This window comes from Cygnus atratus, chromosome 3 (genome assembly GCF_013377495.2).
Source record: "Cygnus atratus isolate AKBS03 ecotype Queensland, Australia chromosome 3, CAtr_DNAZoo_HiC_assembly, whole genome shotgun sequence".
In the NCBI taxonomy this organism is placed as follows: Eukaryota; Metazoa; Chordata; class Aves; order Anseriformes; family Anatidae; genus Cygnus; species Cygnus atratus.
In genome coordinates, this window is record NC_066364.1 from 28,899,809 (window position 1) to 28,914,379 (window position 14,571).

Below are 14,571 nucleotides of genomic sequence, written 5' to 3' on the forward strand. Positions count from 1 at the left end.
TAATAGCATGCAAAATCACAAATTATACAGTATATATATAATTGGCAAAGAAAAATCTTCAACATCATATTTCTTTCTTCCTTTATTTTGTTGTGTCTTTTTTCACTGTGTTGCTGCCTGGCCTGATTTATCTTATACGTCCTTTATAGCCTGCACTATTATCTGCCAGCCTCATACAATATCTTGGATACTTAAGGGCACTTCATGTGATACAAAATGCACATGCTCAGGTAACCTGATTGAGCTCATGCATACTTTAGAGTGGTGCTTGATTCTTTTAGGTGTGAGTAATGCAGCCAGCAGAATTGAATCCCAAAACCAGGGATTTTAGATGTTTGTAAAATTTCAACATTTTTTTTGCTGCCTAAAACTTACAATTTCATCAAGAAATGTGTTGCTATAAGGTCAAATATATAACCAGATACTAAACTACTGGAAATCTCCAGTTCTGTCGTATTTCTTTAATGGTGTGTTACAGTATTTCAGTGGCTTTTTACAAAATACAGGTATTTTTTTAATCCAAGCAATCATTTATTTATTAAAAATGGCTGCCCCCCTCCCAAGGTCAGGTTGGATAGGGCTTTGAGCAACCTGGTCTAGTGGGAGATGTCCCTTACCATGGCAGTGGGATTGGAATTAGATGATCTTTAAGGGACCTTCCAACACAAACCATTCCATGATTCTACAAAAATTGGTCATAGACAAATTGCCGTGGACACTAACTGACGAAATTTTCATTTTCCTTAATCTAAATAACTACCTCTGTACCTTTCAAAATGCAAGCAAGGTGCTTTTGCCATATGAGATTTCATACCACACAAGATATAAATGTGGTACTTACACACTATACCAAATTAACAATTGTATAAAAAATTTCAAATGCTTACCAAGGGGGCAATTGCATTTGAATCCATTTATGTCCTCTTCACAGGTTCCTCCATTCCAACAGTGTCCGTCTAGACACTCATTCACGTGAACAGAACATGTTTCTCCTGAAATTTTATATTAAAATAAACAAATAAATCAATAAACATGCAGATCTGTTCAAATTATAGGGACATATTTATAATAGAAAAGGACTATCAGAATGTCATAGACTGAACGTTGACCTCACTGGCCAAGGCACACTTAGTAGAGCATGCAGGGACGCTGGTAGGCATCCTTTATGTCATGAATTTTTCTAGTTCATTCATTACAAGAGTCCATTTTGACAGGCAATATTGGAAGCATGACAATCCAGAAAATAGAGAGCTTTCCTAGAGAGGATACACACAATCCTGGAGGGTTTTCCTGTTATACAAAATTACTGTATTCAGGCAGTTTTTTATTTTTTTTTTCAGTTGTGTCAATCGTTTTCTTTCATTTCACTCACTGTCTCCTTTGAAAAAGAATGGCAGAGTACCATTGAACATGAAAAGCAGGCCAACACTAATTTACAGAGTTATATGTAACAGTAGAGTTCAGCTTATGTTCAGCAGAATGTTGCCACTACTATGATACCAGATATACCTTTCCATGAATACAACAGAAGAGGATAATCAAGTCACTGAAGAATATTTATTTAATGAAGCAAAATACAGTTATTACTTAATGAAATAATTCAGAGCTAAGGTAAGAAGTGTAATTAAATGTAGATTTGTAATCTACAACAGGGGTTGCTTTGATTTGTAACAGGAATAGGTACTTCCAGCCACATGAATATGGAGGAAAATCATAAGTGCAGTGCTTATCATAGGTCAGCAGTGTATAAAGCATGTGGGGCTTTTGCTGAACCTCACAGAAAAGTATATAAAAAAAATAAAAATCCTGAAATTGCCCTAAATTCCTTGCACTGAGGAAAATATTTGGTCTCTTATCCTCAGCACACATAAATGTCCTCTCATGCAACCATATGTATCAAGACAGTCAGATCTGAAAAACCTTTATTTTGTCACTAGAAGTACCTATCATATCTACCAGAAATAAAAGGCCTTCATCAGGGAAGCCCATAGTAGCACTAAGGTTCTCTTCCACGCTTAAAATGGTTGGCAGAGTAACTTCTATTAGTGTTTTTTTCTTACGTCTAACCATGCTCTACATTGTTCATATGATTTTAAGATATGTGGAGGAAAAAGTGGAGACACGTAGAGACCAAGGAGAGTCCAGATAACTCAGTAAACTAAAGAGCTACCTGCTTGACAGCAGCAGTTGCTGAATGTTGCTCAGTGTGCTGTGGCATCTGTCAGGAATATAGATATTTGGAAGTGGCCAAAATATAGATGTTTTTAGATTTCTTTTTTATATTTGTAAAGTTTGTTTGAAGTGCTGAAAAAGAAATAGCACTATATGCAACCTTTCTGATCTAATTCCAATATTTTGCTTTCCTTATGTTTTCTAGTTCAGACCTATTCCCACAGCTATGTCCCAGAATACGGTAGGTCTCTTTGGAGGGAGATAAATGGAGATGCATTGGCTCTCTTCTTATGCACAGATAAGTGGAGAGTAGCACAGAGTTTCTTCTAGGAGTAAATAATATGTTTACAAGCCATGGGTAAGCTGCAATATGTACAAGAAAAACTACCTGAAACAGATTCTTTCACATCCTTTAAGCTGTGGTATACTTCTAATGGATAAAGTCTAAAATAAAACAAATGCAATTCTAAGGGAATTGCCTCTTGAATCTAAGGCAGCAAAGGTATCTTTGTGAACTGTATGGTACCATAATTTGAAGACATGGCTGTACCAGGTATAACTACAATTTCTTCCAAATTGTGAACTGTTGTTAACTATGTCCTTTGATTTTTCTGTTCTTTTTGGGATATGAAAATTAGTGTGGGATGAGTCAACTGCATCTAGGCTTCTAATTAGGTCTATACTTTTCAACTGAGAATTTACAGTGAAATTCAGCACCCTAAATGATGTTATCTAATGCTATATAGACAATCCTGTATTCAGCCTCAAGAAAATACTTCTTAGGGGATTAAATGGACACTAAGCAGAGACAGTCACAACAGTTTTATAAAAGTACCATAAATTGGTACCATTTAGGCTCGCAGTCCTGATGGGATAGTAGGAAATAAGAGAAAAGACCAGACAGAAAGGGCAGCAGTGAACTGTACAGTATTTCCAAAAACTAACAAAAAGTAGTCTGCACTGTGCAAGGTGAAGCCTTTGGGGAATTCAAAAGTAAAAAGACAACCAGATAAACAGACCAAAAGGTTAATTCTCTGGCCATGTTTTGACTGAAATATATGAAATGACACATCTGGGGATTCATGAGAGGATGATGAAATAATGAAGGCTCGAGAAGTTTGGGACATGAGATGAACATTGGAGCTTTAGCTGTTTTGAGGAGCAGTGACAAAATCTGATTGTGTGTAGAAAAGCTGAGAAAGGATTCAAAGCCATTCTCCTATTGAAGTCTAACCAGAAGCATAGTGATTTGAGCAATATGAGAAAGGAAGCAGAAAAAGGGGATTTATTTTGTGCCTTCATTTGGAAAAAAATAAAATAAATATTGGTTATAATCTATAGATAAGAAATTCCCACTAGTGTTATCAGAAACTGATTTTCATTTCAAATATCACACTATTAACTCCCATTCTTTTAAGACTTTATTAATGCAGTTTTTCTTAATGTATTAATCTATACTGCAACACTCCATAGATTAAAATATTTAGTCCCAATTTAGATGATTGATCCCAAATGTAAATGTCCAGACTAATACTATACAGTAGAAGTATACCTGCTGTACATTTTCAACACTGCTGAAAAACAATCTGGTTTCAGGTATTTTGCTTTTATTTATCTGTAGCCATGTTAAATGTGTGTGAATTCCATTCTGCATTAATAAAAGAACAAGGGAATTAGGAAAAAAAGTCCCCGCTCTGATAACAATGGTGTTGATTTTATGCCTGGAGGCTGTTATTACAGCTAAATTACTTCAGTTGACAAAGAAGCAATTACATGCCACTCAGCCTCATCTGAGTTATCAAGCTTTGAGAATACCTTTCTCATAACTGACAAAAATATTTACAAAAACCACTGACTTTTACATTTTGTGCTAGCTAGCACTACTTGCAGAATGATTTAGAAAATTATTTAATTTACTGAAATATTCCAGTTGAAAATACTCTTAACACATTAAATAGTTCACTGTTCTTTTTGGTATTTTGTTTATTCCTGTTCGTTTTTGTTTGTTTTCCTGACAAACGAGCAGTACTTTTGACATTCACAGCTAAGACTTTAGCTTCCATGCAGCTGTATTGCCATACCATCAAGATCACTTTTGTTTTCCTTCTACTTGTTCTATCTAGCCACTGAAAAATGTCCAGATTACAGATGACAGAAAATGATATTATTTTCCATCTAAAAGTTAAAAGTGCCACTTTTATTATTTTGTACACCTCAGAAAAGGCTACAGAAACAGCATTTTTTAATTATTATTATATGTGAATGATGTTAAACCTTGGAAAAACCTTCCTGTGTTAGTGCAATAACTCTTGTAGTTATGTGTCCTAACACAGAGCAGCACTAAGCTGGTAGTTGCACCCAGCAAAAGGCATGTCCTTAAACTTCTTGCATGCAGTTGCAATGGAAATTTAAGAATTTATGCCTTCAGAATAGGAGGGCAATATTTGGACAGTACTTTTTAAAGTGTTTCGGAGAGAAGAAAAGAGTTTATAAAGTTAATGTGTGATATTTTCTGAGTATGCAAGACAGGAAGAAAGGTGGAAAAGCTAGATGCATACAGTGTATCCATTTATTTATTTTTTTAGTATACAGCTAATCTCAACTACACGTTTGAAATGGATGATGAAAACCTTATTTGAACATCCAGTCAGAATAATTAATTGGCTACAAATTACTTTCAACATCAAAGTATGTTCATATAAATATTTTCTGGGTTTACACTTTTAAGGTTAACATTAATACAACAAATCCAAACATAATTAGTAGTATAACATAATATTTAATTAGTTATTTAATAAATCATAGCTTTAGGTCTGAATTCCTAAGCAATTCACAGGGTACATGTCATCAAATTCTGAAATACAAGCAGAATGTTAAAACTCATCATAAGCTGATTCTATTTCCCTTTACTTTATAGTGTGTTTTATCATGTATAAAATTGCAGTCTTCTTAAAATACATAACAAATAATTAGAGCTGCCTAGGAAACTCTGTTACTCTAGCAAATCTCATGGCCTGATGCTTAGCAGCTTTCTGCAGGTACACTGATGTCGCAGAAGTGACTGATTATTCTGCAGAACAGAAGACTTGCTAAGAGATACGCGTTTAGGACCTTCAGTGGATGCATGCTTAGGAATTTGGCAGACACATAGTCTGTCAGCATTACTAATATAATGTTTAAAGAAATCATACTATTTTAGCAAATGAAGACATTTGTAAGTTCTCAGGTAAATAGACATAAGAAACCAAAGAAATACTCCTTTTCAAAATATAATGGATGAAGTCTCATTGAATATTCCTTTACTCTGAAGTAACAGCAACTCTGTAAGATTACAACATTGAAAGTCTGCACATTTCAGTAGTTCAAATTTTGATTATTTCTGATGACATAATTGCCTAACCTCACACTTTAACTGAATGATTTTAACTGTTTTGACATTTTTTAGGATATCTGCAAAACTGATTTTTTTTTTTTTAATCTCAGAGTAAGCTTAATTTCATATTGTTCTCAAATTAAATATTCGTACATTAGAGTAAAACCAGGAATAATTAGAAAGCTTATTTTCTTAATATAACGGATGTTATATATAAGTATCTGTATTTTAATGTCATCCATTTTATAAATTGCCACTGCTACTTTTAATGTCTTTCAGGCTTACTTCATGCAAAAATATCAAAATGCCACACTTCATTTGCATAATGTTCATACCAAATTTTGTTTTATAGGCATAATGGAATATAAAGTTTGACAATGAAAAGATGGACAGAATGAACACAAAAAAATTGTCTAAGTTTTTTTTTTTTTTTAATTATTATTATTATTAAAACCTCTTAACCCCTTAATTGGGAAATATTACTTCAAGACATAAACTGCATATTTCTATTCCCAGATCAAATGAAAAGCAAATGATTTAAAATTCTGCTTAATGTAATCTTAATAAAGTACTACTGAAAAAAATGCTTGTTTTTTTTCAGTCCAGCTAGTAGCCATAAAACCTAACAATCTATTTGCAGGTTGCAATCACAACTTCCTGGCGAATTCAGGGCTAATGAAAAGTTAACGCATATTATTAAGGATCTTACCAAATGCCTATTTAACACTGACAGGCATGGACCATCAACTGCCTAACTAGGAAGCCTGTTCCAGTGTTTGACCACTCTTACAACGAAGAATTTTTTCTGACTATCCAGTCTGAAGCTTCCCTGGTACAGCTTTGTGCCAGTCCAGTGCATCCTATCATTGATTACCAGAAAGAAGAGATCAGCACCTCCTTATCCTTTTCCTGAGGATAAACTGTAGATAGCAATAAGGTCGTCTCTTAGCCTCCTTTTCTCCCAAATAGATTAACTCACTCTCCTCAACCTCTCCTCATACAGCATGCCTTCCAGTCCTTTTATCAGCCTTGTTGCCCTCCCCTGGATGCATTCAAGTACCTTAACATCTTTTCTATATGGTGGAATCTAGAACTGCACACAATATTAAAGGGGAGGCAGCACCAATGCTAAATACAGTGGGAGAATCCCCTCTTTTGACAGGCTGGCTGTGATGTGTTTAATGCATCCCAAAATGCAGTTAACCCTCTTGGCTGTCAGGGCACGCTGCTGGCTCGTGTTGAACCTGCTATCAACCAGCACCTCCCTTTCTGTTGAGCAGTTCTCTAGCCACTAATCTCCCTTTCTGTAACTGTGTCTGGCATTACTCCATCCCAGGTGTAGAACCCATAATTTGCCTTTGTTGTATTTCATGCCATTGCTGATCACCCACTGTTCCAATCTATCTAGATCCCTCTGCAAGGCCTCTCATCCCTCCAGGAAGTCAACAGCACATCCCAGTTTAGTATTGCCAGTGAACTTGCTGAGGATGTATTCCACTCCTGCCTCCAGATCAAAATGTTGAACATTGAACACGGAAAAAAATATTGAACAAGACTGCCCCTAGGACAGCATCTGGGGGAACACTGCTAGTGACCATCTGCCAGCCAGAGGTAGCCCATTTGAGCTCTGCCATGGAGCCAGTCCATCACCCAGTGCATTGTGAAGCTGTTCATCTCCCATTTGGACAATGTGTCCAGAAGGATGCTGTGAGGGATGGTATTAAAAGCCATTCTAAAATCCAGAATGATTACATCCACTGCCTTCTCCTCATCCACCATGCATGTGACCTTATCATAGAAGGAGATGAAATTACTATGGCAAGTCTTTCCCTTTATGAAGGCATGTTGACTACATATGACAATTGCTTTGTTCTTTAAATGCCTTTCAGTAGCACCTAGGATAATCTTATCTATAATGGTTCCAGGTACTGGGGTTAAACTAACAGGTCTGTAGTTTCCTCGGTCTTATCTCTTGCCCTTTTTGTAGATTATTATTGCATTGGCTCACTTCCAGTCATCAGGGACCTGCCAAGACTCCCAAGACGTATTATGGAGAGGAGACCAGCTATAACACCTGCTAACTCCCTCACTACTCTGGTGTGAGTCCCTTCATGTCCCATGGTCTTATGAATATTCAACTGATACAGCTGTTGTCTTACAACTGTGTTGCCCACAAGCGGAAAGTCGCTGCTCCCCCAGTCATGGGCGCCCAACTCTGAGGACCAGGAAGCCCAAGATCTACCACGAATTTTAAAAAGTGAGACAAAAAAAAAAGGCATTAAATGACTTTTCCTCATCCTTACTTGCTAGGTGACCTTCTTTGTCAAGTATCAGCCCAATGTTTTCCTTGAAATGGAAAAATTCCATTCACTGGAAATGGTGAACAGAAACGTGAATCCATTTGCATTCCTTTGTGCAGCAGAAACGTTTTCAATACATCATATAGGTCACTTTGCCAAAGGATGGGCTAACTAAGGAGACATCTCTTTCTCATAAGAGTAGTATCTAGGTATCTTTGTCCTGCTACACAAAAGCACCATTTAAACCTGCCAACTAGCAGCTGCCAACCACAGGTAGGTAGTTTCATTCCAGATCAGTACCTGCTACTCTTCCAGGCCTTTAAAAGGTCCTTATGCCCTTTTTGCATCCTGGTACTGTAAGAAACTCATATGAGGAACAATGTTGATATTGTTATTAAAGAGTTTTCATTTAGGTCTGGATTTCAATTTGTTTAGTAGATCAGAGCAAATCTCTGTGTAGATTATGTGCTGAATAGCAAAATATATGAGCTTGACTTCACATGCTACACAGATCAGTTAAGAACTTGCTGGAGTAGAGGGCTCCTATATCTTTTCACAAGACAGCTTGGCAGACTGCACTGGAAGATTGATTGCACAGCACACAGCCAGTCTGATCTAGTTAATAAAATAGCCATTGAAATAAAAGGGACATTATCTGTGCATGTGACAATGCTTTGTAAATAATTTTTCATGGATGTATTTCACCTAATTGTATGTATCCAGAATTAATTTAATTTTACTAAATTAGGAACAGTAGGATGGGGATTAGTAAGTTAAACATAGGTATCTAGTATTACATTAATGCTTGAGAGTGTCTTGGCTTTCATATGTTACTAAAGGGCAGAAGTCTCATGTGCACCTTGAGTCATATCTGACCTATGAGGATGTCTTAGGCTGCTAAGACAACAAAAATGATATCTAATGCTTAGAACTGGAAGCACTGGAAGTGCTCCCATAATGTCTTAAGTTTCCTGCATATGCAGTGGAGAAAGCATATTCAGTGATTCAGATAATAGCTACATAGCAAGCTTATAGTATTTTATTCTGAATTTTGAATTACTTTGGCAATTCTTCTTTCTTTTCCTACAGATGGAAAATCTGTAAAACTAGAAATTTAGGAAATATTATTGAAGACAGTATGAAGGCAATGGACTGGTTTAAACTCAAAAAGAGGGGACTGAGAAGATGCAATCTTTCTATTTATGAAGATCTTTATAAATACATTCTCTGTGTCCATTTTTTATGTTAGTAAAAGCTTTTTAATATTAGCCATAATATTACAATAAGTTTGATTAAGAGCTATCAGAATGGCATATATAGTAACAGAGGTGAAGGACATTACATGTTGATGCATCTTCCAGCTATACAGTTCTATGACTTGTATGCTTTTAGGAAAAGTTAGCAAAAAATAGCAACAACTCTTAAATTAGCAAATATTACAAATAATTTTGCAGTTCATGATGACTACTACTTATGTGTCTGTAGGCTATCCTTTAATGAAAACTAAAAATCAAAATCCTATCTTATCCGTGAGGTAATTGTCTTAAAGAATTAGCAGAAAACAAATCTAGCACTAAAAAGAATCAGACACATCAGTGTTCTCTGAAAATCTCAAAGACAAACTTTTTTTAAAAAAAATGTCTCAGAAAACAGTTATGAATTTGATACGATGTGTAGCTATACAAACTGTGGTTCTGTACAGTTTTCATAATTTCATAATTTCAGGTGGACCTGTAAGATAAATGCATATCAGGTCCTTGAGAGCACTGGTGGAACTTAATTGTCCTTAGCAGCCCCAACTGGGACTTTCCCAAACACCCTGCCCATTGTCCAACAAGCCCCATTTCAGCTCAGCCCTAGGCAGTCAGCTCTGGCCTGAGCTATGCTATATCTGTGCCTGTTTATAGTCCTGCCCAAGGCCCTGTCTCAAAAATGGACCTCAGCTCACACCATGGGTAATTTGTCTCTTTGAATGGACCCCTTGTATGTACATTGCAGCCTTGCCTCTGGCCTTGTCTGTAGCCCTGCCTCCTGCTGCTTCTAACTGGGCCCCCTGGGCCTGGGCCTGGCCAGTTGCTTTCAGTGCCTAGGGCTCTTGAGGGCAACAGGTTAACAGGGCTCTGCCTGCTCTGCTTAGATGCTGCAGGACTGTGCTCTGCTTAGTGAGGGCAGTGCCTGCACTTGGGGTTGTTTTCAGCCCCTGGTTCATTGCTACCCTCATGAAGCAGCCTTGTGCACTTGCTGCTCCTTGATATAACATAGTCAATCTTCATTATATTAGTGTCCACCAGCTGTTCTAGACATTAGTTGTTCAAGCAGTTAAGTTCACTTGTATTGAAAAGGATAAGTTTCACACAACTTTGTGTTTTTCCTTTCAAGATTTGTCTTTAAGAATAGCATCAAGGATATACTGTTAATTTCTACCACAGAAATGAAAAACTATCTAAATAACATCCAAATGATTTAAGAACAATTAATAACTTACTGAAAGTACAAACACTTAAATGCTTCCTCTAATAGACTCTAAATGTTAGGTGGATTCTTCTGATGTAGCTGTGGCATAATAGATAAAAAAGCAAAGTACAGAAATTTAAAGTAATACAATGATATTAAAAGTCTGTATGTTATTTTCCTGTTTTGGACAAAAAAAGAGAGAGAAAACTGAAAAGCAGCATATATAGAACATATAAAGCTACTTAAAAAGCTATTGGAAGACCTACACTGGTGATGAGTGTTAATTGTGTTATACATTGCTTGCATATGTATAAAGCAATGATGGATCAATATCTTGCTATGTGAGTTACAGTATAAATCCAGAAAAAGAAAACAAATAAAAAAAAACACACATCTTAACTATACAGCAATCAATGTTGTATAGATACAAAACCTCAAGAGGCAATATTGCTTATCTACTTAGAATTCTCAGCAGCTGTCTTCCCATTTTTGTAAGTACCCGAACAAACAAGACTTTTAATGAAGGATATGTTTGAATAAAGGCAATCTTTTAACAAATACTTCCAAGAAGAGCTTCTATTGAGCCAGAATGAAGCACAGCAGTATTTGCTTAGAAATCCAAGTCATTAATCATGAAAGATAGAACCATTTGATGCTGAGCACTGATTTTGTTATATGGAATAAAATGAAGATATGGAAGAAGAGAGACTGACAATGACTTCTCATGTGAATAGAATTATATTATGTTTGAAGAACTGAATCACAACAAAGCAATATAGAGGACTGTCACATGATCAAAATGGTGGAATAAAGGTTTTCATAAAACTACTAAATTTTTACAGGTCATACTGCAAGCTTCCAAGTCTGGCACAGGCCAAATTCTCTTGCTGGTAGTGGAGACACCAACAAAATCTCTCCATATTAAAGTCTCCATCACAAGTACAGTTAACAGCTCAAAAGAAAAGAATGTGGTATATGATGCTACAAAATATTATGTATTATACATTAATATATATTTAAATATATTATATAAAATATTATATTTATTTTTAATACGCAGATGCCCAAGCCTTGGATTTTTTATAAGCTTCTTTTTATCAAATGAGATTGTGAAAGCTGTTCATATTGATAAATCCCTTTACAGTGCCTAAGGGAACCCTAGATAATAGAATGCAAAACATTTGTGAAATACTGATAGACATCAGACTAAAATGATCATGTAGGCAGAGGAGACTGCTATGAGTTGTCTATGTAAAATCTGGTTCTGAAAAACTGACTCTAATGCTATATCAAAGAGTACCCAGGGTTTCATTTATTAACAGGAGAAAAAACAAGTTGGTGGCTGAGTAGTCATGACTTATTTGCAAATCTGTGAATCCTGGTACACATAGTATAATAGTTCCCAAAGATTTACAGAGTCCTGAGCAGGAATAACTTCGGTTTTACTCTTAAATTTATTTACTGCTGCCTTTGATATTTCCTCTGAAATTGAATTTAGTACTTATGAAGAAAAATGAAGCACATGTGGATATGTAAAAAGGTTGAATTACATAGCATAACAAAACCAAAATGTGTCTTTCTAGCATCATACTGAGATACTCTTCACTGATTCATAACATGCAGTTATGACTGAACTTCAAATCTGTTCTGTAATATAACATATCCCAGGATCATAAAACCCTAGACAAAAAAAAGGAAAATAGAAATGTGTAGTGGGTTTACGTGGCAAGGTTTTGGTAGCAGGGGGCCATAGGGGTGGCTTCTGTGAGAAGGATCTAGAAACTGCCCCATGTTTGGTAAGGGCCCCACTGCTGACCAGAGCTGAGCCAATAAGCGATGTTGTTTTGCGCCTCTGTGAGAGCATATTTAAGACAGGGAAAAAAAAAACGCTGTGCCACACAGCAGCTGGGAGAGCGAGAGGAGTGAGGAACAGCCTTGAAGGCGCCAAGGTCAGTGCAGAAGGAGGGGGAGAGGTGCTCCAGGCGCCGGAGCAGAACTCCCCTGCGGCCTGTGGTGAGGACCATGGTGAAGCAGGCTGTCCCCCTGCAGCCCATGGAGTACCACGGTGGAGCAGGGTTCCACGCAGCAGCCCGTGGAGGAGACCACGGTGGAGCAGGTGGACCTGCATTGACGGAGACTGCGGCCTGTGGAAGACCCCTGCCGGAGCAGATTCCGGACCGGACCTGTAGCCCATGGAGAGGAGACCATGCAGGAGCAGGTGACCTGGCAGGAGCTGCTGCCCGTGGGGGATCCAGGTTGGAGCAGTTCGCTCCTGAGGGATGGACCCCGTGGTATGGACCCATATCTGGAGCAGTTCTTGAAGAGCTGCTGCCTGTGGGCAGCCCACGTCGGATCAGTTCAGCAAGGACTGCATCCCCTGGGAGGGACCCCACAGCACAGGGGGCGAGAGTGACCGAGAAGGAGTGGCGGAGGAGAAGCGCTATAGACTGACCATAACCCCCATTCCCCCTGTTCCCCTGCGCCGCTTGGGGGGAGGAGGTGGAAGAGGGTGGATGGGGGGGAAGGTGCTTTTGGTTTCTTTCCTTTGTTTCTCACTTCTCTAGCTTGTTAGTAATAGGCAATAAATCTTACTATCTCCCTATGCTGAGTCTGTTTTGCCCGTCACGATAATTACTGTGCGATCTCCTTATCCTTATCTCAAACCTTAAGCCCTTTTCATCGTATTTTCTCTGTGTTCCTCTTTGAGGAGGGGGAGTGAGAGAGCGGTTGTGGTGGAGCTCGGCCGCCCACCTGAGTAAAACCACCACATTTTATAAATTTCTAGTCTTTTATTAATTGTTTTTGTTTTATACTGTATGAAAAAAAAGAATTAATTATATTCTGTACATATGATAATGAGCTGCACTACATTAATAATATTGTGAAAATTCTTTTGACTTTGAATTTGCTTCTCTTGGAATACTATCATATAATACCTCTCTGGGTGATAAAATAAGACAAAAGTACTTTCCAGTAAGATGTCATCTATATAAGTAAATCCTAATGCTCACATAATCACAGAATAGTTGAGGTTGGAAGGGACCTCTCAAAGTTATCTGGTACAATCCCTCTGCTCAAGCAGGGTCACTTAAAATAGGTTGCCCAGGACCATGTCTGGATGGCTTTTGAAGATCTCTAAGAAGGGAGATTCCACGACCTCACTGGGCGATCTGCTCCAGTGCTCCATCACCCTCATGTTGTCTCCTGATGTTTAGATGGAACCTCTTGTGTTCCAGTTTGTGCCATTTCCAGTGGACACCACTGAAAAGAGCCTGAGTCCATCTTCTTCGCAACTTCCTTTCAGGTATTTATATAGATTAGTGAGATTCCCTGTGACCTTTCTCTTCTCTAGGCTGAACAGTCCCAGTTCTCTAAGCCTTTCCTCATAGGAGATGTGCTTCAGTTCCTCAATGATCTTCATATATCCCTTCACAGGACTCTCTCCAATATGTCTATGTCTCTCTTGTACTGGGGAGCCCATAAGTGTATCCAGAACTGCAGATGAATCTCACCAGGGCTGAGTAGAGGGGAAGAATCACCTCCTTCAACCTGCTGGCAGCACTCTTTCTAAGGCCACACAGGATATCATAACCCTTCTTTGTCACAAGATTTGCTCTTTAGGGAAACTAAACGAACCCAATTGAAATTGTGTTTTGGAACTTGATCTTTTTTTATTGCCAAAAGCATCAAAATTCATGTTCAGAATTGTACAGTTAATAGAGGGAGGGTCAGCAGAAGAACAGTTAGGAGACACAATGTAAGAATTTCCATACTAATTCAGTTAAAACTCTGTCAAATCACATATACTTTCATGTATACACATGTATACACATAGTTCTTATAAAAAGGTCTTATAAACATTGCTGAGATAGAGTTGGACAAGCACATTTGTAGTACAAGGCACTTCAACAGTGAAAACTTACCTTTGAACCCTTCAGCACAATGACATGAAAAGTGATCAATTAAATTCACACAGGTAGCTCCGTTTTTGCAAGGTGAACTTGAACATTCATTAATTTCAACTTCACAGAAGGGTCCTTCATATCCAGGCATACAGTTACAGCTGTAATTATGCAAGTGGTCCTGGCAGAAACCATATTCAGAGCACTGGTTTCCAATGCAGTCATCTATATCAAGTTCACAGAAAGTGCCAGTATAACCAAGGGGACATATGCACCTGTTGTTAAAAAGAGAAAATTAAAAAAGGCAGTCTCTGATAGGTGTGTGTAGGTCAATAATGTCTAACAGTGTTAACAACATTTGTACTTTTAA

General features: G+C 37.6%; 1 protein-coding gene across 1 annotated transcript in view; it reads right to left on the reverse strand.

Annotated features, from left to right (window-relative positions):
- The window catches only part of EYS (eyes shut homolog), a 728,533-nt gene extending 714,181 nt beyond the window's left edge, over window positions 1-14,352 (reverse strand). The window contains exons 1-2 of the mRNA XM_035543068.2: window positions 14,223-14,352; window positions 888-992 (exon numbers count right to left, since the gene is read on the reverse strand). Of these exons, the coding sequence (XP_035398961.2) occupies window positions 888-992; window positions 14,223-14,352 (235 nt within the window). The remainder of the gene's footprint in view (window positions 1-887; window positions 993-14,222) is intronic.
- Window positions 14,353-14,571: the final 219 nt, after the last annotated feature.